General features: G+C 43.3%; 2 protein-coding genes across 5 annotated transcripts; both read right to left on the reverse strand.

Annotated features, from left to right (window-relative positions):
* Positions 1-588: 588 nt before the first annotated feature.
* Positions 589-18,199, reverse strand: LOC135942341 (la-related protein 1-like). 3 transcript variants are annotated; one of them, XM_065488535.1, is made up of 16 exons: positions 17,926-18,199; positions 16,915-17,615; positions 10,559-10,677; positions 10,277-10,496; positions 9,495-9,747; positions 9,091-9,316; positions 8,803-8,998; positions 8,249-8,355; positions 7,889-8,028; positions 5,179-5,425; positions 4,976-5,113; positions 4,263-4,486; positions 2,945-3,247; positions 2,337-2,446; positions 2,144-2,277; positions 589-2,020 (listed from the first exon to the last, which is right to left on the reverse strand). In XM_065488535.1, the coding sequence occupies exons 2-16, from the start codon at positions 17,588-17,590 to the stop codon at positions 1,823-1,825; spliced, it is 3,291 nt and encodes a 1,096-aa protein (XP_065344607.1). In that variant the 5' UTR covers positions 17,591-17,615; positions 17,926-18,199; the 3' UTR covers positions 589-1,822. The 3 variants fall into 3 exon arrangements, with proteins under 3 accessions (XP_065344607.1, XP_065344522.1, XP_065344681.1); XM_065488450.1 differs by having other exon boundaries at positions 10,241-10,496; XM_065488609.1 differs by lacking the exons at positions 16,915-17,615; positions 17,926-18,199 and adding an exon at positions 13,531-13,691 and having other exon boundaries at positions 10,241-10,496.
* A 1,168-nt stretch (positions 18,200-19,367) lies between these two features.
* On the reverse strand, positions 19,368-22,673 carry LOC135947758 (protein ABHD18). 2 transcript variants are annotated; one of them, XM_065496694.1, is made up of 9 exons: positions 22,565-22,673; positions 21,975-22,177; positions 21,736-21,918; positions 21,566-21,678; positions 21,373-21,511; positions 21,228-21,317; positions 20,639-20,743; positions 20,043-20,509; positions 19,368-19,774 (listed from the first exon to the last, which is right to left on the reverse strand). In XM_065496694.1, exons 2-9 carry the CDS (start codon positions 22,152-22,154, stop codon positions 19,696-19,698), a joined length of 1,356 nt encoding a protein of 451 aa, XP_065352766.1. In that variant the 5' UTR covers positions 22,155-22,177; positions 22,565-22,673; the 3' UTR covers positions 19,368-19,695. The 2 variants fall into 2 exon arrangements, with proteins under 2 accessions (XP_065352766.1, XP_065352765.1); XM_065496693.1 differs by having other exon boundaries at positions 20,043-20,563.
* Between the last annotated feature and the right edge of the window lie 235 nt (positions 22,674-22,908).

The raw sequence follows: 22,908 nt of genomic DNA on the forward strand, positions 1-22,908 counted from the left end.
CCTGAACAGTGCTTCCAAGTGCAGTGCTATCGTCATTGGAATAGTCTTTCACCAAATTTGTGTATGAACGAGAATTCAAGTGCGTTTAAGAAGAAAATTGAAGAAGCAATATTCTCAAGCTACCATTAATCATTACCTCCTTCCAAATGTTGTTCCTACATAATTGTATCATTACTTTATGGATGTGTGCTGATTTGGGGCAGAGTTGCCCTGTCAGCCCATAATAAACTTAATTTTGAAACTAAAATTCTTCAATCAAATCCACGCAGAGTAGAGCCATAGCAGAATTTTTTTTCTATCAATCAGTAGTGCTTTTTTCTAGAGGACTCAACCACGTGGGTTTAGGCTGCGGCTGGGGTAGGTGACTAAATTTTTAAAGTAAAGTTTAATGGTACTTAAAAGACGCCTTTTAGCAGTGGAATTATTCATGCATTGAAGTATTTTTCCAAAGGTTCTGATCTTGTACGCTTGGAAACACGGAATCCAATATAATTTGTCTATTGAGATTAATTCACTTCTTCAACACTATAGGATAAGTTAAAATGTAGTTTCGTTCCTAGGGAAATAAATGGAAATAAAAGTCAGCAGTTATGTACATTGTAAGATATAGGATTTTATTTATTACTTATGATTGATGTATTGACAGTAGCTCATATTCAACGACTTTGCAATTACAGTATCCTCTTTAAGTCGTAATGCAGTAAAACACTCAAATCGAAATTAAAAAGCTGTGTTTGATCGCAATCATAGAGTAACATTTAAAAATCGCCTGTGTCTGACCGAGAGCAAGAGATCTGGTCGACAAACTCAAATTATACATTGAAAGAAGTGAACAAAACAAGACTCCGCCCAAATGAAAAGTGGAGAAAAAGCCCCACCAATGGGTTTGAACGGAGTTGGCCCGATTGGTTAATTCCTTCATCATTATCGAATCCTAATTTACATTAAATCTGACCTACAATGCGTAATCTTCACAGTTCGAGAGCAACAGTTTCTCCGCTCGATTCATTAGCCTAGTAGTTGCGAATGCAAGGGGGAGGAGAGAGGGTGAATAAGCCTATTTATCTCGTGTCTACAAATATATGTATGTGTACGCCGTCAATATATGTATATCATCATAACAAAATAAAGGACATTCTTATTGTATGCACAAACGCTATTCGTACCATAGTTACGAAGAGTACAGATAGAGAGATAGAGAGAAAAGGATCAAAATAGTGTCAAACCCCGTGGAAGATGCACACTCTAACATTCGTCGTGTCGAATGAGTGCTATGTTAACATTCAAAATCGGTTAGTAGGTGCTCGCTTTTTTCCTTTCCTTTATCACAAGGTGGCACTGCTGCAGTTACTGCGAAAACCAACAAAGGCACTTGAACTATCTATGATAATATGTGTGTGGGTGTGAGTGAGTTAGGGTTTAGTTGCGGAAATTGAGCCGATTGAGATGAAAGAGACTGACTTGGTGGACACACGCTGTGATTCAGTCGACGTAAGTAGCACAAAAAACCTTAAATGATAAAATTATACACGTAAATAAAAAAAATTAACCGCACTCGCCGCGTCCGAATTCCCTTTACTTCTTTATTTCTTTCACTCGCGGGAAGGGAAAATGCTCGAGTCGTGTGTATGGCATGGGCTGATCGAGGACCGACCGGTTTGAGCAAAACACGTCTCAAAGGACACAATCGACGTCGTCATAGTGTGTAAAATCAATGCACTGCACGCGGTGGCGTTCGTTCGGGACCAAGCTACCGATAGGAAACACAAACCCTCTTATCTACACAGTGGAACAAACGAACGCACTCGCTGCTTCGCGCCTCTCATTTGGCCAAGCCAGCCTGCTTTTTCTTTGCGCCGCCACCAACTTGCACCTCACCGGCGCTGCCGGACAGGCGCCGCACGCGCATCGGCCTGCGCGGCGCCATCGCACGCTCGTCGCTCTGACTCTCTGAAACGGAACGCATCCGCCGGAATCCGCCGCGAGCGCCTTGCACGCGCATTTTTAAGTCATGCTCAGGCTGCAACACAAAATTTTTATTCTAAATTATTCAAATTGTAGGTTAAAACTACCAGATAATTAATTTTCTTTTGCTTAAAACGTCTGTAGTTGAAAAAAATTCAAGGTAAACATTTTACTCTACCTGAACAACTCTGAAGGCCTCTATACTTTTGAAGTTAGACAAAAACTCATTTAGTTTCTCGTCAACTTGCAACGAGCTGCTATTTTTGTAGTATTTGAGGAACGCCCAGAACTTCTCTAAGCCGTACAATTGGCCTGCAATTTCAGTAATTTAATAAAAGTTAACAATATTAGTACCAAAAGCCGAAACTCACCGTTCTCATAGTCGCGGATAGTTTCTTCTTGGAAGTGTTTGTACAGTTCGGGCCTAAATTTGAACTCCAATCCGTAGCTGTAGAATCTGAACAGACACTCTAAACCGTATCTGAAAATGTGAAAATAATGTTAAAGCACTCATTTTAAATATTAACATATGGAAATATTGCAGAAGAAAAATTGGATTTATCCCTAGCGTTAGATTTTGTAAATGTAGAGAGGGTTACTATCAAACTCCGACCAAGTGTGGCGCGGTGTTAGCGAATTCCTCCCGTTTCTCTAGCACAGATGTAACTCTAGCGTGCCCTCAATTGGCGCGTCAGATGACTTTCTATGCATTTTAATAATCAAATAGCTGAGACAAATGAAATATTGCCTATTCAATAAAAATCGCTCAAATTTAACTTAAACCAGGGTGCAAATCCAAACAATTGCACAATGAACTTTATTTCATTACGGCTGATTTTTTAATAACTATATTAACAATTCATTTATTGGATTCCTGTCCCGTTTCTATTTTTCTGCATTTCCTCAGCAAAATTAAAACATTAAGAAATGTTTTATTTCCACATCGGGCGGGAAGAGGGGAGGAGGATAGAGGACTGACCTGAATCCAAAGGTGGCGTCCTCGACGGCCAGAGTGCGGAACTCGTTGTACATTTTGCGGTTGAAGTTCTCGCGGAGGAAGAAGGACCAAAAACGGAAGAGCGTGTTCATCTCCTGCGACTGCCCGCTGCCAAGTCGTTTTCGTTCCTTCAGACACTTGGCGTGGTACTTGTGGTACACCTGCTGCGTGAAACCGTTGTCCTTGAGCAACAGGTGCGATGGGTGCTGGAACGTGGGCAGCGACTGCGGCGTGCTGCCATAGCTCGTCGACAGGTAGCTTTCGTTCGGGCTCGTACCGGTGCTACTGCAAGTTTGTAAGAGGGACAAAAAATGTGAGGTTAAATTATTTAGTTCGTTATAAGGGGAGAGAAAATCAGGGGTTTGGTTCGGAAGTGTTCGGGCCACCAGGAGAACGAGGCGGCTAGCGGCCGTTCGATAAGATGGTGAAACCCGTGTATTTTAGCACAGTTTCTACGCCTAGTGCTGCAGGCAATGGCAGCATTGGTTCTAGCCTGTGCCCTGGTCAAGGGTATATTTTTCCAAATAATTTATTAAATATTAACTTTGAAAACTGTTGAGTGAAGGTAAAATATCAAATTATTCCGCTCAATTTTTTTTAAAAACTATTAAATTCTGAGCAGACTGATAGCATCACGATATTTGAACAGACACTTTTTTAATAATTAAAAGAATTTGTTCTAGACAGAAACAATCGATTCATGAGATTTGAACCAGGTCAGGCAGCAAAATCAGTTAGTCGACAATTCAAAATGACATGACTGAAATTGTTACATGGTGGTTTTTGGTCTGAACCTAGCAAAATGTTCAACAAGAACGTCGTTGGCCTATCAGAGAAGGGAGAGGTTTACTGATTGGCTTAAGTCTTCGGACAGTCAGCAGAGAAGAAGTTAAGCGAAAAAGCAGTTTAACCAGCAACAACTAGCCTTTTGGCGCTGTGGCACTGCTGTCTAGATCTGGCCATTTAGAGAGAAATACATCCTTTTCTGATTGGTCGCTGGCGTTCTTGGGGCCAGGTTCAAATAAAAAACCGCTTAAGAAACGGTCAATAAGCTTATTTTTGGCACGTCAGGTCGAATTGTCGACCAAGTTTGTTGGCCGCCTGGCCTAATTCTACCCTCAGGAATTGATTGACTATGTCAAAAATGATACTTCAGTGCTACTGTAAATTAAACTTAATTTTTACGAGGCAGAGATCTGGTCAACGACTTTTAATTTTGACCATTTATCGATGCTTCTCATTAAATAAATTAAAAAATGTAACAAATTGAACAAGTTTCAATTAAGAGTCTGAATCTTACCTGACGGATGTGGTCCTGGGCCGGTGTTCCCGCACATCCATGACCCAGCCGACATGGTGCTCAACAGGTGGGTTGTTGCTATGTTTGGTTTTGCGCTTGCGCGGAGTGCAAGGGTCGGGCAGTGTCTCCTCTTTTACAACAGGGTAGAAGTGCGGTTGCCGCCGCTGGTGCTCTTTCCGCACCCGCGGCGTCCGCGTCCGCACCGGCTCCGCAGCGCTAACCTCCTGCTCCAAATAAACAAAAAATGTCAGACCCAACGAGTTCCTCTAGCTGATTGTGAGCTATGTTTGGTGGATACAATAACTTTGTTATAACCCCAAAATCTTTAAATTAATGTTTATTTATAACATGCTGTTCCTCTACAGCTTATGAATTTAATTAAAAAGTGCCAGCCAAAGTTTAATGTTTAATTATTAGCACTTTATTTAAATCCCTGGTATTTAAAAACAATCTGATGAAAATGGGGGGTAATTGTAAATTTCCTTTTTCACTAGAGGTAAGAGGACTGAAATAAAATCAATAGAACTTCCAGCTTGGTACACGTACTATGGTTCAATGGTACATGGTAACAGCCGTTTTGGAATTGGTCCGAATGGAAATTTTCAAGAAGTAATAAACTCCTTTCGGAAATCCCCCATTTCGGACAAAATCAGGCAACCCTTCTAGCTATTAAGAAGGAACTCTGGAACCTGAAAGTGTATAGGAGCACTGACCTGAGTTATTTCTTCAACGAGGCTAGAAGGCGGCTTGGGCGGCTTATCAGGATTAGTCACGGTCGGCCTGGGAGGGGTGAATTTGTCGAAAGTCTCTTGGGTGATCACATTTACAGTTTTGTAGCTACCCGTTGGCACCTGCACGGCACACAAAACCCTGATTAGAAACAGGCGTGGCTAGCCATGAGACTTGCAACACTGACCCATTCGTGGGGATCGTCCCACAGGGCGTCCTCGTAGCTGTTGAGGCCGTCATTGATGATGAGCGACAGTTCCTGGCTCATCTTCACCCTGGTGAGGAAGTCGCCGGTGCGGTCGTGGCCGTCGTGCTTTGGTATCCGTGACGGCAGCGACGTCTGTGTCGCCGGAGTTGTCTGCGTCTGGGTCACGATCAGCAGCTTGTTGATCTCGTGGTCGCTCAACTCATAATCGTCCGAGTCGTCTTCCGTTCTGCGCATTCCGCATGTTCAGTAACAAGCGGGGAGCGTCAAAACCAAATTCCGAAAAAAAACACACTCCACAAGCAAGCTTTAACACCAATGCTCAGCCGCAAATGTTGTTAGTTAAGCCTCTTAATATTACAAAAGCACACACAAACACAAAAAGCTGTCCACTGGGGAAAGAATATTTAAGCACTTAAAAGTGTTTGTGGCACTAAATACCACTGTCTTTCTTTACGAATAATTTCAGCTTTTGAAAATACATTTTTTTTATTCGGAATTGAATCAAATTTTGTTTTTTCGAATAATATACAAATGAATTACATTGCTCGCCAAGATAAACACGAAGAGGAAGTCCACCAAATCTCCATTAATTAGCATTAAGGATGAAATCTTTTTATAATATATATTAACATTATACACACGTTAATTAAAATATTTTGTATCTATTTCACATTTGTACTTCCAGCACTTCAGATACTTTTTGACTTTTGTCTCGGGCTGTGAATTTTACACGTTGAGTCACCTGTTTTGAGACATTTTCAGTGCTATTTTACGATTTTTGGGACGTTGTAACGAGTATTTGTAATCACTCGTTGAATTTCTCTTAAAATTTAGTGTTTTGACCAAAACGTTTCCTATTACGAAATAGGAATAAAGATTTTTCGATTAATTTAGATGATTTTAAGTATAGTTGTCTTGATTTCAAATAACTTAAATTTGCATAATACGTACTTATTTAATGGCCCCAAAACCAATCCGTTTGGTCACATTGTCAAGCGCCTACTTTACGTGCACGTTGCAATGTGAGAATCCGAGCGATGTTTGGGCTCGTGTGCAGGCTGATGTGCGCCTACATTTGATTCTCTTGTATTGCAATAACTAGTCCATCCAGATTTGGGAGGGTTGCGAAAGCTTTCAGACTCTCAACTCGCTGGTTTGCACCTTACCAGAATGCGTGATTTCATTTCACGGGACAAATGTCTAGTGTTTAAATAAAATGACCCCGGTACGGAGAAGTAAAACGAGCTGGTCCTTTTCTGGACTGGGTTTCCTCCAATGAGGCCCATGTTATTCGTTTGCGATATTATTGGGGCACGGGAGTTTTCGCGAATAGTTCGTCGCCCATCTCTTAAGACAGGTTCACAAGAACAAAAGTAATCTAGCTCTTATGTGAAACTTCTGTGTCTAGGGGCTGACCACGCGTCTCTCGATTACCCATCTGCGCGACGTGTATACCTCGCAAGCACACCTCGCACCTTCAATCCGCGAAAATGCCTTTTCCCTTTAAGTCGCGCGGAGGTGATATGCTATCCTCAGCGGTGTCCCGGCTAACCAAAGACGCGACAAAAAACGCATGGTACGCGCGAACGAAGGTGCCGAAGCGGGAGCGCTTCCAGCGAAAACCCAAGCAAAGGAACGCACTGGGCGTCTCTATTCTTACAGTCACGCGCACGCAGCCTAACGATCCTACAGTAGTTCATAAATTACTCTTCAAGTCATGTCCCCGAGAACTGGTAGCGAGTCCAACGCGTCAACACGTTCCCCTAACCTTTAAGTCACGCGAACGAAGGTTCCCATAGTTGAAGGTCTCGCGAACCGGATATTGAACCTTTAACATTGTTACTATTTGATTTATTTAACGAATGATAGTCATTTCAGCCGAGGCCCAATAACGAAATAAAATTTAAAAAACATAACTTTAACAGTACCACTGCTAGCAAGTAGGGAGAATTTTACAATTTTGTACAAATGTCATTTTTGTGTTACTGGGAATGGCCTGGTTTCAATAAATATAAAAAAAACTACACCATAGCTTGAATGCAGATATTATTTACATATTTAAAAAAAGTGGTTGACTGATATTTACATATATACTAGTAATTTAAATCAGACTTTCTTGATTTCAAAATTTACGTCAATCAAATGAAGATGATGAAGAGTTGTCATAGCAAGGCATGGCGGAACTTTCCTCAACTGTACAATGTAATTCGGTAGTGAGAAAAATATAACACAAATGAAAATTTGGCGAGCAAGCTACTGGCGATGTATTTTATGATTTAATTTTGCTTGTTCTCGTTAGTTTGGATTTAAAAAAAAGGGGCTAGCAACGTTGCTTGCTTGCATTGAAATCGAAATATTTTAAGTCAGAATGAGTTCTAACCTCATTGACTTTCCATATAGTTGTGTTTAAAGTTAGAACTAGTGACCTGCTTGTCGCAAGATGTAGTTGAACATTGCTATGAAGCATATTTCATTTCAAATGGCAAAACCATACAAAACAAAATTAAATAAAAATTGTACTTTGTAATGGTTGAAACTCACGCTACAAACAAGCTGAATATTGTTGACAAAAAATCATAAAAGACCCTATAAACAATGGTTCGATTGAACTCATCAAATCAAGGAAGCGAATGTGTAAAAGAAAGCAACGCATAAACAAGTACTTCCATAGATGTAAAATTGGACTCACAGGTCGGTGAACTTTTTGACCCGTTCAGCAGGAACAGTGTCCTCGTCGAACTGAAAGTCAAGATCCTCTAGACTCTCAGATTTTCTTGACTCGCGTTCGTCAGCTTTTTCTTTAGGAGGCTGTTTTGCTTTTCTTTTGACCTGCAAACACAGATTTGATGTAATTAGGATTCAATCGAAGCGTCTGAGGGTGTAAAGGGGACAAAAAAGAAGCTCAGTTGGAAATTGTCCACACTGCAGATAATTTTTATCTAGCGATTGATTGTTCAGTTGGGAAAATTAGAATCATTAGCATCATGGCAATTAAAAAGTGACACAGAGATGAATCTCTGGGTCTGATTAACTGCAGATCAGAACTCACCTCTTGCCAAGATTCTGGCTGCGCAACAATTGGAGCTGGCTGTATACTCGACGGAGCAGACAGTGGAAGATTCAGGGGCGGTGGCGGCAGGTTGTTGCTTTTGCGTGCTGAAACAATTTAAATATCCGTCACAACCCATTCACTGCCATCTAGATTAATCACAGCACAAGAACGCAGCTCAGTAGGAAAATGTCCACACTAAGTATTATTTATCTAGCGATTTCAGCTGGGAAAATTAGAAAATATATCACATCATTGCGCAATAAGGTCAGGGTTTGCTACTTCCACCATAAAACATATAGGATTAAAAAAGTTACCTTAAAAACTGAAGAAATTAACAAAAAATATCCCTAGCATGCTATTTACATCAGTCCTCTTCTCAATCCTCTTCTCGTAACAAATATGCGTTTGTTCTTCCTTATAAACATACTGGACATGATAGTTTTAGTCTTCAATTACAAGAATAAACATTCAAAGACCGACTGTATCCGACTTAAAAAAGTAGCAGTGAACCCTGACTAAAGGTCTGGCGCAGTCCTCATTAATATTCTCACCAGTTAAAATTGGCAGTTTGATCTCAGGTGCTGGAGGGGCCTCAATGACCTCATCAATTGCGACCTCTGGTTCAGACAGGGCCAGCCCATTCTCCCTTGGCACAAACTCGGGCACATCTGGATTCAGGTTCTGGGACCCCAAATATTTAATGTCTTCCAATGGCCATATTTCTGGTTCTGATATGGGCCGAACCATCTGCAATCATCAAGCAACAACGCAATCAGTACAAACTTTGGTAGACAAACGAGGTTGACTCTCAGTAAAAAATCTGTTTTGAAGGTGCATACCAGTGCGTCTTCACTGAGTTCAAGCAACGGTGACTTGCGGATGCACTGAGTAATGAAGTCGATATTGTTGGTGAATCCGGGATTATTGACAAGTTCAGGCTCCGACAGGATATTAACGACACGCGGGAATAAGGAGATGCAGGAGATGGGCAAGAAGCCATCAACTTTCATCTTGCGGCGAATGTAAATATCCTTTAACAGGTTCTCCTTGCTGAAGTAATATTCACTGAAATACAAAACACCCCATTAGAATAAAGAAAAGAAGGCCTGCAAGACATTATTTTTAGGCTGAAGCGTATCAGGACTTCAGATCTCATCAAGTGTGACATTATGCCGGGGAAAGAAGTGGAATCTCATCATGTACGCCACGCACTCGCTAATTGACATTACAATTTTGCACTTACATCTGTTTCAACATTCTATAATCAGCCGGCATATCAAAGAAGTTTTGCGGCAGCATGAATGCCGGAATGGGGGCGGTGGGAGCCATTGTGAAAGTCGTGAAGTCGGGCACAAATTCTTCAACGTAGTCAGCCCGGCCGTTTGGTCTGGGCCCGTTTCTGGCTGGTCCACCTCCGCGGCCGCCTCTACCACGGCCGCCCCTGCTACTCACCGGCCGACGCTGGCCACGGCCTCTACCTTGATCATCTCCATGCTCTATAAACAAGAAGTTTAGATTCGTTTCAGACGCTTCAAAATCAGGGGACTTGGGAAATTGAATTTGCGGCGGAATAGGACACATAAAATAATAAAGTGTTGAAAATTTCTAAGCAGACTCATGTTGCTCCATTTTCGTCACTAAGAAAAATCTAAATAATTTTAATTGTGAGGTTTTCTAAAAAAAATGCAATGAATGTTTTATCTGCATGGTGGAAAATTTAACTTTTTTAGGAACGTCAGAGACAACCCATTGATAGATTTGTCTCATTAAGCTGAGTCCGGAAAAAATAATTTTAGACAATTGAGCAAAACTGTATGTTAAATCATTTTAAAAAAATAATAAAATCAAAATTTCCAATTCTTTACGTGGTTCAGAATAGGAAATCAAGAATTAAATGGTTTCTGCCATCAACTTCAGAGTTTCTTGGTTAGACTTATTTTACAGTGCTGCACTTCTCAGGGTTCAGTCTAAAGGGTTCGGGGAACTGACCTGAGTCTCTGTGCTTGGGTGACTTGTCACGCTTACCCCTCAACTTGGACTGCTCTATGTTGAGGGGGAGCCACTTGCACTTGGCTGTGTTCTTCTTGGCGTTCTGCTTAGGGTAGCCGCCGTTCTCTGACGAATTGGACGAGTTGTTATGCGAGTCGTCCACGGGGCTATCTTCCCGGTCCGCATGACCGTTGGGAAGGGCAGCGGCCTCAGTCACTTCCCCAGCCAGTTGCTGCTGCTGTTGCTGTTTCTTGGCCTGTGTTTTTGCCAAAGCATGAGATATTTTTTGGCCGTCAGACCTTTGGAGTAATCGCGTACCTCAGCGCCGAGCGTCGGCCAATCATCCATGTCCCTGGCGTGGGATTTCTTGTTTGCCGACTTGGACGTTGTGGTGACCGGAGGCTCGATCAGCGGCGCCGCCGACGACACGCCGTTCTCTGCGGACAACAATAGCAAAAGCAAGAGTGAGCGAGCGGGCAAACAAACACATACACACACGCACCACCGGCGGCGGGCCGGGCTAAAAATAGACCTGCTAAAAATCGGCCTGCACCACGGCACGGAGGCGCAAAAAGTTAAGTGACTGCCGCGCTATTTCAGACCGAAACGCAAATTCATTCTCCGAGCCCGACGACTCCCCGTCGTTTTCCAGGTCGCGGGCTTTTTAAATAGTTAATTTAAAAAGTTAATTTAAATAGTTAATTTAAAAACACGCAACTCGATTCTTTCCTAATTTGAATTGTTATTTTTCAGCTGTAATTAAAATTTTAACTAAATTGAATTTCCCGCGCGACGAGCGTCGATTTTTCCGTTTAAGAAGCACAGAGCATAGAGAGATGCAGGGAAGCAGATTGAAGTGCAGTACAACACTTTATTTTTACTCCATCTGCCTACTCCACTCTTGACCTGACACGCCGCGTGGCTATTATTGAATCGCGCAAACCAGAATGTAAACACGGCTCGTTCCTCTTCGATCCTAATACAGCCATTCAGAAGTCCGACGACCAATTAGACAAAAGGATGCTTGAAACAAAAGTGACGAACCACCACCAACCACAACCGTATTCCAGAACGTTTTCCTATTGAGTCACGACCATCAAGCGTGCACGATTTTTCCAGATTCTAGATTTGCAAAATGGCGACTGTTCTGGGATTTTCATTTTCCGTTTTCATTTCTTAATTGATCACAGGACACGTCACGCGCGCGAGAGCACATTTCCGCTCGCAGCGGGAACCGCGCGGGACGGAAAAGCCGGACCGGGCTGCTGGAAAGGCAAAGTTTCGAGTCGATGGGACTGTGAGCGAAAGAGCAAATAGTTGGCACACACGAGGGCAAAGAAAAGGCAACCACGATGCAATGTCACTCGGATTGCGCGCTATTTGCTCCGCGATTAACCTTTTGCTGTCCACGCCCGATCTGACCGTCTACTTTGTCCCGTAGCAAAATTTGCGTATTTTTTTTTTTAAACAAGAACAAATCTAATTCACTTTTAATTCGTGAAGATGCACTAGCTATCTTATCTGCATGGTACATTCCCGTTTAATCAGTGCAAATCAAAATATTACGTTGAGGCGTGTCCACTTTTCCAAAAATAGATTCAAGGGCGTCGGAACGAGTGGTTTTTCGCCCTTCGAAAAACGGCAAGTCGCGAGAGTTGAGCGCGAGAGTCACTTTCGGAGCACGTGTGCGCGGGTCCACAAAAATACACTGGCGGTTTTGCCTGCGGCCTCCGTTGCAACAGGTTTAATTTAACAACGCAACACCGGTCGAAAAGCTGCCGCATTTGCAAAAATGCTGTCGTGTGAGTGATCTGGCTGCCTCTCGCGCCTTAGCACGCGGAAAAAGACATGTTAGTTAGTCAACGGGGGCAATAATCACCAACTATCAGTCGCGGGATCTTCTCACGCGCGGGCCGCAGCGAAAGCAGACACGCTTCTTTCAATTTGACAATTAGTTTTCTGCGATATCAACTGGCCTGCAAAAGATGCTAAAATTGTTTCCTTTCATGTATTTTGAGGGAATCTGTTTATTAAAAAAAAAATCCCTTGGATCCAAACTCTATTTTTTTTGTTCCTACCAAACCTTTTGTTAATAAAACAATTAGAGAGATTGGCAAATTATAAATTTGAATGTTATTAAAATCAAGCGAATGAATGTTGGGACAGAAGGAAATCGGTTTTGCGCACGGCCCGCATTCGAGGAGGCCCGGCAATTATTTGGCGATAGCGACCGGTTGTGGCATGAACCCGAAGTAGAAAGTGCCTTCTCGGCGAGTCGCGGGGGCACGAACGCCGCCGAAAAACGGGCCACGTGAAGGGGTTATCACCATCCGGGGGAGGGTCAGACGATAATGCAAATGTGAAGACCTTGATTCACTGCGCCAACCTGTTGATGCGACGGCGGCGCAGGCGACAAGGCTGCTCTCGATTCGAGATTGCTGTGGCACGGGCCGGCAGGCCGAGGAGCAAAAATTCAGCCCCCCAGCGCGAGTCGTCGGCCGCGTGCTTCTTTATCATCATCGCAGATTGCAAAAGATTGCTATCGACTATCGACGCCGGCCGGCCGACGGTCGAGGGCTCGCTTATCAGATGGACCACCGCGCTTAAATGGGATTGCTAAAATGCCAACAATCGTACAGCGATTTAGGAATTTTTTTTGCTTTCTTTCAAAACTGCCGATCACTCCGGAAACGTTCCAGAAAGGATTTTAATTAAAATAATCTAAAGCCGTCTTTCAAACCACGTATTCTGTTTGTATGCTAAAAATAATATCAAGTGCTTGGAGCCATTTATAATTACAGATTTGTAAAGTAAACATTCAGCTGGTACGCCGCGGAAGTCCGGTGAAGCCGATATTCTCTTTCGTAACGAAAATCACTGTTATCAGTGTTGTTTGCCTTCGGACGTGGCCGCACACTAGGTTTGGCTAGGGTTGCCAGACGCCGTGTCATGAAAAATCAGACGCGGGGGACAGTCGAGGGCAATTAGAGCGCGATAACCACTTGGGCCAATAGAGGCAACTCACGTAAACGCCATTTAATTATTATCACGGTTCAACGACACTTTCTCGCACAAACGGAGCCTTTTAATTTTCGCCGTGTGCAGAGTCCACGCGCTTATCAAGGTCAGCAAGTCGGTCAACTTCTTGTTTTGTGGCAAAACGAAACCGAAACGCGTGTCAGACCGGGCAAGCCGATTCTCCGGTGGGGCTACGCACAGGGTGAGGGGGGCGCGCGAACACCAGGCTCGACGGAGGAGGGTCCTGGGCGGGGGTGTCGCGTGGGGCTCACCCCAGACGCTGGTGGGCGGCGGGCGCTGCTCCACGCTGGCCATCGGATGGAAATTCGGCGCAGTAGGGCGCTGAAGGTCGCCTCTCGCTCGCTGCTTGTGCGTTTGCTGGTGCCCGTGCTGCTGCTCCGCGCGCCTCTCACTGTCGACTGACTGCCTCCTCCTGCCCGCTGCTTGGTCGCCAGCCCGCCCGCCCCGCCGCACTCGGCCCAGCTCGGCACACACCGATTCTCAGCTTTTTCCGAATTCAACCTTTTGCATAAAATTACTTTTCTCCTTTATGGGAAACTTGCGAAATTCAGTTAATTAATAGTACTAGTTTGATTCTTTCATATTTTTTCCTCCAGGCAGCACCGTCAACGAATTTCTTCAAACATATGCAATATGTTTTTACACTCCTCCTCCAGCATAACAAAAAGCAGACGATAATGGATAGACCAATATTTTATTCAGTTCTACCACAAAACTGTTCCCGACGTGAAACATAAAAATCTGCTTTTGCCTCGTAATAGAGCAATGCACTTTTGACGAGATATGAACGAGGTCGGTTTGACGTCCAATTGTCTGCCAGTGCTTTTCAAACTGCCGCACTAGGCGCAAATTTTCCCGTGTCCACTGCCGAGTGCGGATGCGGGCTGATTGCTCAATTTATGGGTGCTCTACCCTGATTTTGACACGCAGGCACTGTGCCGACGAATATTTTGAAATTCTTACGAAAATACAACTACTTAAATTCGGCTCTTAACGACAAAAATTTTCGTTTATTCTGTCACTAGCTAAGTGCATGAACAAATAAGAGCTATAATTATTTTCGCAATCGTGTTTCACCCCTTGCGGCGGCAGTCGGTTCAAGACTGTGTTCTCTTTCCTCAGACACAGGCGATAAAATGTTTCGAGCCGTGTTTCTCAGGTGACGCAATAAATAGATCCACCGCGTGTGCTCCAAATACTATGTATAAATTCTCAATTCAGGTTTTGACAAGGTGGGCAACGCCCCAAGCTACTGCCGATAGGAAGAACGTCGGATTTCGGGCGAAATAGCGCTTTTCATGGTCGGCCGGGTGAGAGGAGATGTGCACGCATTATTTTGCAACGCGCCTTGTTCAATTAGGCCGTCTTCAGCACGCTCAAGTCTCAAGGCCGTTCGCTTCACTTTTCACTCGCTAAGCAGGAGCCGGAACTTGCTTTGCGTTCTTTTCGTTCAGTCCGCCTGCCCGGCGCGTTTTGTTTCTTCGGCTCGATCAAAAATCAAACCAAACTCTTCTCGCAAAATCTCGCAAACAACATGAAAGGGACACATTTTTGAAGAGATTAAGTTAAAAACGAAACATAACTACTAATAACTCTAGCCTGGTTTACAGCTGATCCGCAGTTGCGATTGATAGCAGACCATTAAATTACGCGACAGGATAATTGAGTGTTAGATTAATCGACAGTAATTACAACAGCAATCAATTCTCTTTCCCTGTCGTGCGATGATGACCAGCAGGTGAGCCGCCTCCAAAGATAAGCAATAAGCAAGAACTCGAAAATTACTTAAGTTTCATATATTTAGTAAAAATATTTGAAACCACGTTTTGAAATAACTTACGCAATTTACAGATTGGGTAACAACGCTTGTTAAGCAAGAAAATTTGTGAAAACAAAAAGTTTGAACTCGGATTTTTAAATACGGTCTCTTCTAAAGCGTTACCAATACCCGCTCGATTCTCTCCTCCATTTCAGGGAACTGCGAGACGCCATTAATCGAATCCCAACTACATTCCCAACCACGTGTCAACGAAACGAAAAAATAACGACGATCAGCAACGAAACACAATGTCGTTGGATTGAATGTTTACAGCGCAAAACGCCGCATCAAATGCAACAATAGGGGCTGTGAAATTTGGCAAATTATGCGATTCGCCGCCATCGCGAATCGTGAAATTGCCGTGATTTCGGCTCGAACAGGTTGTGTGTATGTGTGTGTGGCAGCCAGCACACCTGTCGCGCTCGAAGCACACGCAAATTATGTGTGTTAGTGCTGCGCTTCCGGTGCGGCCGACTGAGCAGCTGACCGACGGGGTCGCTGACCCCGTTCGTTCCTCGGCGGCAAAATCTGAGATGATGGCGCACAGCCTCCCGATCAGAAAAGGCTGCCCTGTCCACTCGCCTTTTCCACTTGGCAGAATTTCCCACGTTGCGATAAACAACCAAGATAAAAAAACAAGCAGCCGTGTTCGTGCGTGCAGCACACTGTTGCTACGCCAATTTGCATTCGCATCGAATTTAGGCGCTTCAGTGACTCACATAAAACTGATTTTAACTTTAATCGAGATAAAAATAATAATTAAAAATTAGTTTGATAAATAATAAAGCCTACGTGTTTCTGTTGGTAATCAGCAACAGGTAAATCCGCCATTCAATTTGAATTTCAAAATGCGGATTAAAAATTATGTCAGTAATAGCAGAGATCTGCATACAATTTAACTGATGGGAGATCTAAGTTGTTAGAAAACACCACCACATTAAAAGGAATTTCAGTACACATCTGTAACAATCCTCCCTCCAATGTTTAACCTGTTTACAAAAAAAATAATAAATTATTATGGATTTAAATAAATAAATAGTTATTATTTTTTCTTCTTACAAGTAAAATTATGTAGAAATAGTTAGATAATTTAGTAATGTACTATGTGGTAATGAATTTTAAGTCAATTCGTCAATTGGCATGACTAAAAATGAATGATATCGTGTTAAAACTGCTTCCCGGAATTTCACATATTTATATATGATATTTGTTAAATTATTTTTATCTATAATGATGGAATTTCAATTATGCTGCTCAATAATTTTGTGCTGAATCCAACTCTTATTAAAGCTGCAATTATTGTGAGAGGCTTAGCGAGAATAGAAGCAGAAGATTTATCTGTTCGCTTCCTTCCCCAAAATGTTTCCCCCCTCCCCATGTTCGCCCCCCTTACTTTGGCATGCCCTCGCAGGTCAGGTGCGAGTTGTTGTTGTTCCCAATGATGTACTTTATTCAGTGTATGTGACGATAGAAAATATTATGTTGACAGAGGATGAGAGGAATTTCAAGGAAACAATGTCGCAATGAGCCCATGGACTCTACCTGTTGCAGGTATTCCGCGCTTCTGGCGGACGCAGTAGGTAGAATCGTTAACAAAATGGGAATTTGTTAAAATGATAATAGCCGACGCGACGCTGGACGCGATAAGTGTCTTATCAATCATGAGGCGCGCTACTTATTAATTTCGGCTCCACGTGCTACCTGACACAGGCCTTCCAACGTTAACTTGCAATTAATTCCTATCTCTCGCGTATCATGCAAAATTTAATCGACATCTGCGTGGAATAAAGAAATAACAACAAAATATATCACTCACCTAGAGGCACATTGAAGAGGCTGCGTTTGTCAGCAACGATAGAAGCTAGTGTGGCTGGATGTTGCTGTTGATGCTGCTGCTGCTTCGGCGGCGGAGGCAGCTTGACGGGGGCGGTTGGCTGTGGCAATGGGGCTGCATCAGGCGATGCAACAGGGGCTGCCGCTGGAGGTGCGGCGGCCGGGGCTGTAGGTGCGGCGGCCGGGGCTGGAGCCTCTTTAGGCGGCTCGATCTTTTTGGCCCAAGGATTAGTCTTGGGCAGCGGCGCCTCCACGTACTTGACCACTGGGGGCGGCGGTGTCGGCGGCTTCTCTTCGGCGGGGGCATGGTTGTTTTTATGATAGTTGGGATTGTTATTATTATTGTTATTGGAGGAATGTTGTTTGTTAAAGTTGCGGTTGTTGTGGTTACGTCGCGCATGATATTTCTCGGGATGATGTTTCTCAGGATGGTGTTTCTCGGGATGATGGTGCTGTTGCGGCTGGACCGCGTGGCCGTTCTCCTTGGGGACCGACTCAGTGGGCGGCGGCGGTTGTGAGACAGGGGCAGCCTCAACCTCAACCGGTGAGGCGGCCCTGTTCACCAAAACCCTGGCATACGAGGGCAAGGGTACGGGGGCGGCGGGGGCGGGCGCCGGCCGCAGCTCCTCAGAGGCCTCCTTGGCAGCCACTGCCGCCATCTTGCCGTGTGCGGCAACTGCTTGCCTGCGGATGAAAACAAAAAATGCGGTCAGGGCGGCTCCGAAAGCGGTGCCGCGACGCCCGATAAGCGGCCGTCGTCACCCGACGGCCGCGGCTGCCTGTCGGACCGCGGCCGTCGGCGTCACGGCCGCCGAACGCGCGTGTATGCCGGATAAACATGACCGCATGGTAACAGCGTGACGTGTGTTAGCGGTAGTGCCGACCGGTCGGGAGGACGCCGGACGCGGCGCGGGCAGCAGCCGGGACGATGCCGGCGGGCCGTACCGGGGCTCACCGGCCCAATGCGGGCCCAAATGATAAGAGAGTAACTCACCAATGAGTGGCCACCTGCTTGCGGGTGGGATGCTCTGCTAGAACGCGAGTGAGACTGCTGCTTGATTTAATCCAGCGGTTTTACAATCGGCGAGGGTGCATTTTGCGTCCAATGTGACCCAACTTCTTCGAATCGATGCTGGCTAGCTGCTTAAATGAAAAAATAACAGTGCAACTCTCTTTTTCGAGCCAAAAACACCTACAAGAAGGTACGCTCATCGACGCACATGCTCTCCCGAGACACCATGCTTGCCAGCGCCAGCGGTCGTGGGTCGTGCGTAGTTCCCAATTCCGAGCTGGGTGGGCGGGGCTCCGGCAAGTAGCGTTGCAGTAGCAGCACTGACCGCTAGTGTTGGCACGGCGGGAACAGACCGAAAATTATATTTTGCCCGATTTGCGCTCTGTCGGCGAATTCAGCCCATTTTTCCCGCTTCACTGCTTGATCAAAAAATTTTAAGGAACATGTCACGTGCTCGGAATTGTAGATTTGTGTTATTATTAAATAAATAAAAGCATTGCAAATTTAGAGAGACTAGGAATTCAAAATCAGAGTTCGAACAGTGGCGGGAAAACGGCATGACTTATTGTCTTTGTCTAGAACTACATTCCATACTTACTGGTAGGCTAATATAATGACATTAAAATTTTCTGGTTTTCCCCAGGTTAAATTCTTCATCGGATTTAAAAAAAACTGTTGCAGTAGTTATAGGAACTTGGCACCCATATAGCAATAAATAGCAAAGGCGGCAAAGGCACAATATAAGGAAGTGTAGAATAATTATATAGCTCAAAATATAATTAACAAAATTTACAAAACGGCCATTCATTTTATGCCTCAACAGATGATAGTATCCCTCAATATTATCGTTGATTTAATCCATGAAGTGCCATGAAGAAGGTGAAAGGAAAGTGATTATTCATTAACTGTAACCCTCATTATCATAACGCAAACTTATTGCATAAAAAAGAGGAGAAAGAAATCAAATTGACCATCATCCTTTCTCATCTTGATGCGGTTGCGTGTGTATTTGCATGCTTCTCTCACAACACGTCTGCGCGCACCCATGGTCGTGTCAGAAAGAGTTAGTGCATGTGGATCAACTGGTTTCATAAGCTTATAGATTGTAAAATGAAAGAAAGGTGAAAGGAGAGGAGGAAAAAATGAACTTTAAAAAAAGTGAAAGTCGCGTCCAAGTGCTGCTGGCTGCTCCACCGGTTTAATGAATGGATGTTGTACTAATGGGTGTGGCTTATTGCCGGCCAACGTGCGAGCACGCGAATTATTGATCTCCGATTTCAAATCAGCGATCATTTTTATTACTAATGCTGTAAACGACAACTGTTTTTTCGTTCATATGCAAAATTATTGTACCCAAAACCTGTTTGCTTTACGATTTTCTTGCAGTTATATTATATGTCCTTTAGCAATCACGTATACCAAACTTCGTTTTACGTTCACTCTTGTTGCTTTAATGATTTGTACAGATTATTTGCAGACATTACTCACGAACATTTTCTTAAATCACAGTACATTCAATTATTTTTCTCTTCCTACGCTTTGACAAAAATGGCATACGTTTTAGTCACACGATCTACTTCTGCTCGATTTATCATGTTTTACTGACTAGTTGCGCATAGGAAAACTCGACTCTATTGGTTACACCATTTTGTCAGTATGTAAAAATATAAATGATTCGCTTGTTTGTGTGTTGGTTCGCGGTATTAATTATCAGTCGGTTGGTTGAAGGTTTTAGCTCTATTTCTTGTCTTTTCACTGCTGCTCCGGGTTCAGCCTAATCACGTTTGGGTAACGTTGTTTGTACAGCTCAAAGCCTTCAATCACAGCTTTCCTGGAAACAGAGTAAGAAATAACTGCGTGTCTACTTTTACAGACAAAGTATAATACTGGTATGAAGAGTTTAAATCTAAACGAGAATAAATAAAGAAAGAAAAACACTAGATGGCTATTTTATTAAATTAAAATTTCCTTCCTGTGGTTTTACTCTAGAAAATTTAAGCAGAAAAGTTCAATACCACGTTCATGTACTTTTTGGTATTTAGTTTCATTCACGCAGATTTAAATTTGAATTAACTAAACGAGAAATATTTACAACATACCTGAAAGTGTTGAGGTAGAGGACAAAGGAGCTGACGTGCCCGCCCTTAAGGAAGCGAATGGAAGCGCCGGGCCAGATGTCCTGCAGGTGCGTGCAGTTGTCTCTGGGCACATACGCATCCTCAAGTGCGGCAATCGCGATGATCAGCTCTGTGTCGACCGGCACAGAGAAGTTCTTGAGGTGCGTGCACTCGTCCATGATGCCACGCATGAACTGCAGCACCTCGTCCTGCGCCTTCTGCCGCTTCTCGGCGTTGCCGGATGCGCTCAATCGCTTCTTGGACAAGTGGAAGCCAGCCAGCATGCTTGGCACAACGCCCCCTGTGCCTGTTCCCGTTGCCATCATCGTCGCTTGCTGCGGCTGCTGCTCATGATCGCTGTCCGAGTCCTCCTGCGCGTCCATTCGACTGATCCGCGACATGGTGCTTGGGAAGCTCTGCGCAAAGTGCTGTCCGGCCCGAAACGCATCCTGTTCGCACGCAACGGAAATCATATTTGGTGTGAAAATCGTCTCCATCTTTTTCTAAAAGGTTCATGACTCTCTTTAATTTGTCTCGAATTCTGAATTCGAGCCCAAGAAAGGTAGGAGGCAACTCACGTCTTTTTCCATCGTCAGCATTTTCCTCAAGTCCTGTCTGTACTGTTCGTTTCCCATGTACTGCGCTTCTAACATTCCCCAGTCAATTGCAGCGCTCATCACTCCCTGCACCACATTTGATCATTAACAAAAGCCTTGGTATCGTTTTAATTAAATTTAAAAATGGGATAAATGGGAAATTAAAATTACTTTTTAATTAAAATTTAACCATTAACAAATGGCCCACAAATAATCATTAAAAATATTAATAATCAACATAATGGTCAACTTGGAATTATTTGTTCCTTTCAACTCTTTTATTATTTTGTCATTGTAACTTAATTATCTTAAGTCTAGAATAATTTCATGTTTCTATAAAATCTCGAGTTTGAGTGTTTTTTTTAGATTTAACCGATTTATAACTTCTTGCTGGCATTATACATGAAAAAACTGGACAAAAAATTGTGTACACCCTGTCAGAAAGCTATTCTGGCACACAACAGTCGTATTTTGGGTTTAGGCCAACTGATATTTCCGCAGTTCAAGAGCATGCATATTTATAGCTGCTGCTTTGTCCTTGAATTTGGCAACGCAACTGAAGCAAACGCACCTTAGTAAAAACCGTCGAAGCTGTGGACCAGGAGAGGCACGGCACTAGGACAACGGGTTTAGGCCAGTTTGTCGCTGATATGGATGCCATCTAAAAAAAATTTAAAAATAAAGCAATCAATCAATACTTTGGCTTTGACACTTACATGTCCACCCATGGACATCCCAGTGAGTCCGAGGGGACCAAGTCCAAGTCTCTCGCACCAGTGGAGCAAAACAAGCGCCTCCAGCATTAGACAACCGCCCATTACAAAAATATCGGACACGTTTAACAGACTGGACCGCCTGCCAAGAGCACGGATTAACATACAGAATTGGATAGGCTGTGACAATTCCTACAGCTGCTCTTTGGGCTTTCTTGTCCCATAAAAAGGGTTTTCCAAAATTATGGCGCCGATGCCTGCTTCTTTCAACAACGGCTTTGCCATCATCGTCCGCCGCCGCCAAAAGAACTGGAAAATCAGAGTGTCAGAATCAATTGCTTCGGTTCCATCTCAATGCGTTCTTACATGGTCTCCTGTTCCAGCCATGTGGATGCACATAGGTTTGAAGTTCGGGTCTCGCCACTCTTTCGGCAGCACCACTTGAAAGTGCGCGAGCTCTGCCTCTTGAGGCAAAATTCCAGGCAAATGGTGCACAAATGGTGACACAAAGTGTCCCTCAAGCAGTGTATAATCAGACGAATTCTCTTCCTGCAGATTAAAAAAGAGTTATCTTATTATTAAGAATATTGTAAGTGAATTAATACCTTTGTGATGTTGACAGGATAGTCAGGTTGTACAAGTTTGAAGCTGGTTTCCCTGTTACACACAATTTTCCTAAATTCGAATAGCCTTTTTATATTTTCTGGCTTCCCCCATCCTTTGGTGAAGAACTTGGAAAGCACAAGGCTTCGATAAACTTTGTCGAGTCGACTTATGGGCTGCATTTTTCTATTCCACTAGCCTGCAACTAAATATTAAAATCAGTTAGGGAACTGCAAAACATATACACAATTAATATTATCCGATGTCCTACGCATCCTACATGAGGTAGCAGATTAAGAGATAATGAAAATAATATTGCCGTTGCGGTGATGCATAACATACAGTTAAGGCCAAGCACATTGGCATGCTAAAAGTCACGTGGTGTTCTCGATTTGTTGGCAATAATGACCTTTAAGTACGAGAGTGACATAATTCACACCCACTTTTATTTTTTTCCTCCAAAAAACATTGTTGGTGCATGAGGTACAAGAAATGTCATTTTATAAAATGTAGATTAATAAATCTTAAATCTAGTCTGATTTCCGGAGAGAAATGATTATGAAATCACGAAAATTTGTGGAGCATTGCTTACTTTTCCATATTTGCATCGAAGACGTTGCAAAATTGGCCTTGATTATCTTTCCGAACGATACAGTCAATGAGTCAAAATCAAATGGCAGCAGCTGAGCCCAGGCTGAGCCTGTGTTCTGTGTTTACATTTTGAAACATTCATTGCAGTTCTGCCAACAAAAATAAATAAACCATACCAAATGAAACCTTAAAAATAAATATGCTATTCAAGATAAGAATGGGTAAAATGATTTAAAAATTTTAATTCTAGAATATCTCATTTATTCGAATCAAATAAAACTATTTTAAATTTTAAAAAGTTGCCAGCAATGATAAGTTTTATGAGAGTTTGCTATCGCATGACTA

Source organism: Cloeon dipterum, chromosome 1, assembly GCF_949628265.1.
Source record: "Cloeon dipterum chromosome 1, ieCloDipt1.1, whole genome shotgun sequence".
Classification (NCBI taxonomy): Eukaryota; Metazoa; Arthropoda; class Insecta; order Ephemeroptera; family Baetidae; genus Cloeon; species Cloeon dipterum.

Excerpts from the sequence above, each read along its gene's own strand:
- LOC135942341 (XM_065488450.1), bottom strand. The coding sequence starts at position 17,590 with ATGGCGGCAGTGGCTGCCAAGGAGGCCTCTGAGGAGCTGCGGCCGGCG. Across the intron at positions 5,114-5,178 it reads GGGACGATCCCCACGAATGG|GTGCCAACGGGTAGCTACAA; the intron begins GTCAGTGTTGCA and ends TGTGCCGTGCAG. Across the intron at positions 2,021-2,143 it reads AGGCCTTCAGAGTTGTTCAG|CCTGAGCATGACTTAAAAAT; the intron begins GTAGAGTAAAAT and ends TTTGTGTTGCAG.
- LOC135947758 (XM_065496693.1), bottom strand. The coding sequence starts at position 22,154 with ATGCAGCCCATAAGTCGACTCGACAAAGTTTATCGAAGCCTTGTGCTT. Across the intron at positions 21,919-21,974 it reads ATCCTGTCAACATCACAAAG|GAAGAGAATTCGTCTGATTA; the intron begins GTATTAATTCAC and ends TTTAATCTGCAG. Across the intron at positions 21,512-21,565 it reads AGAAAGCCCAAAGAGCAGCT|GCGGTCCAGTCTGTTAAACG; the intron begins GTAGGAATTGTC and ends TGCTCTTGGCAG.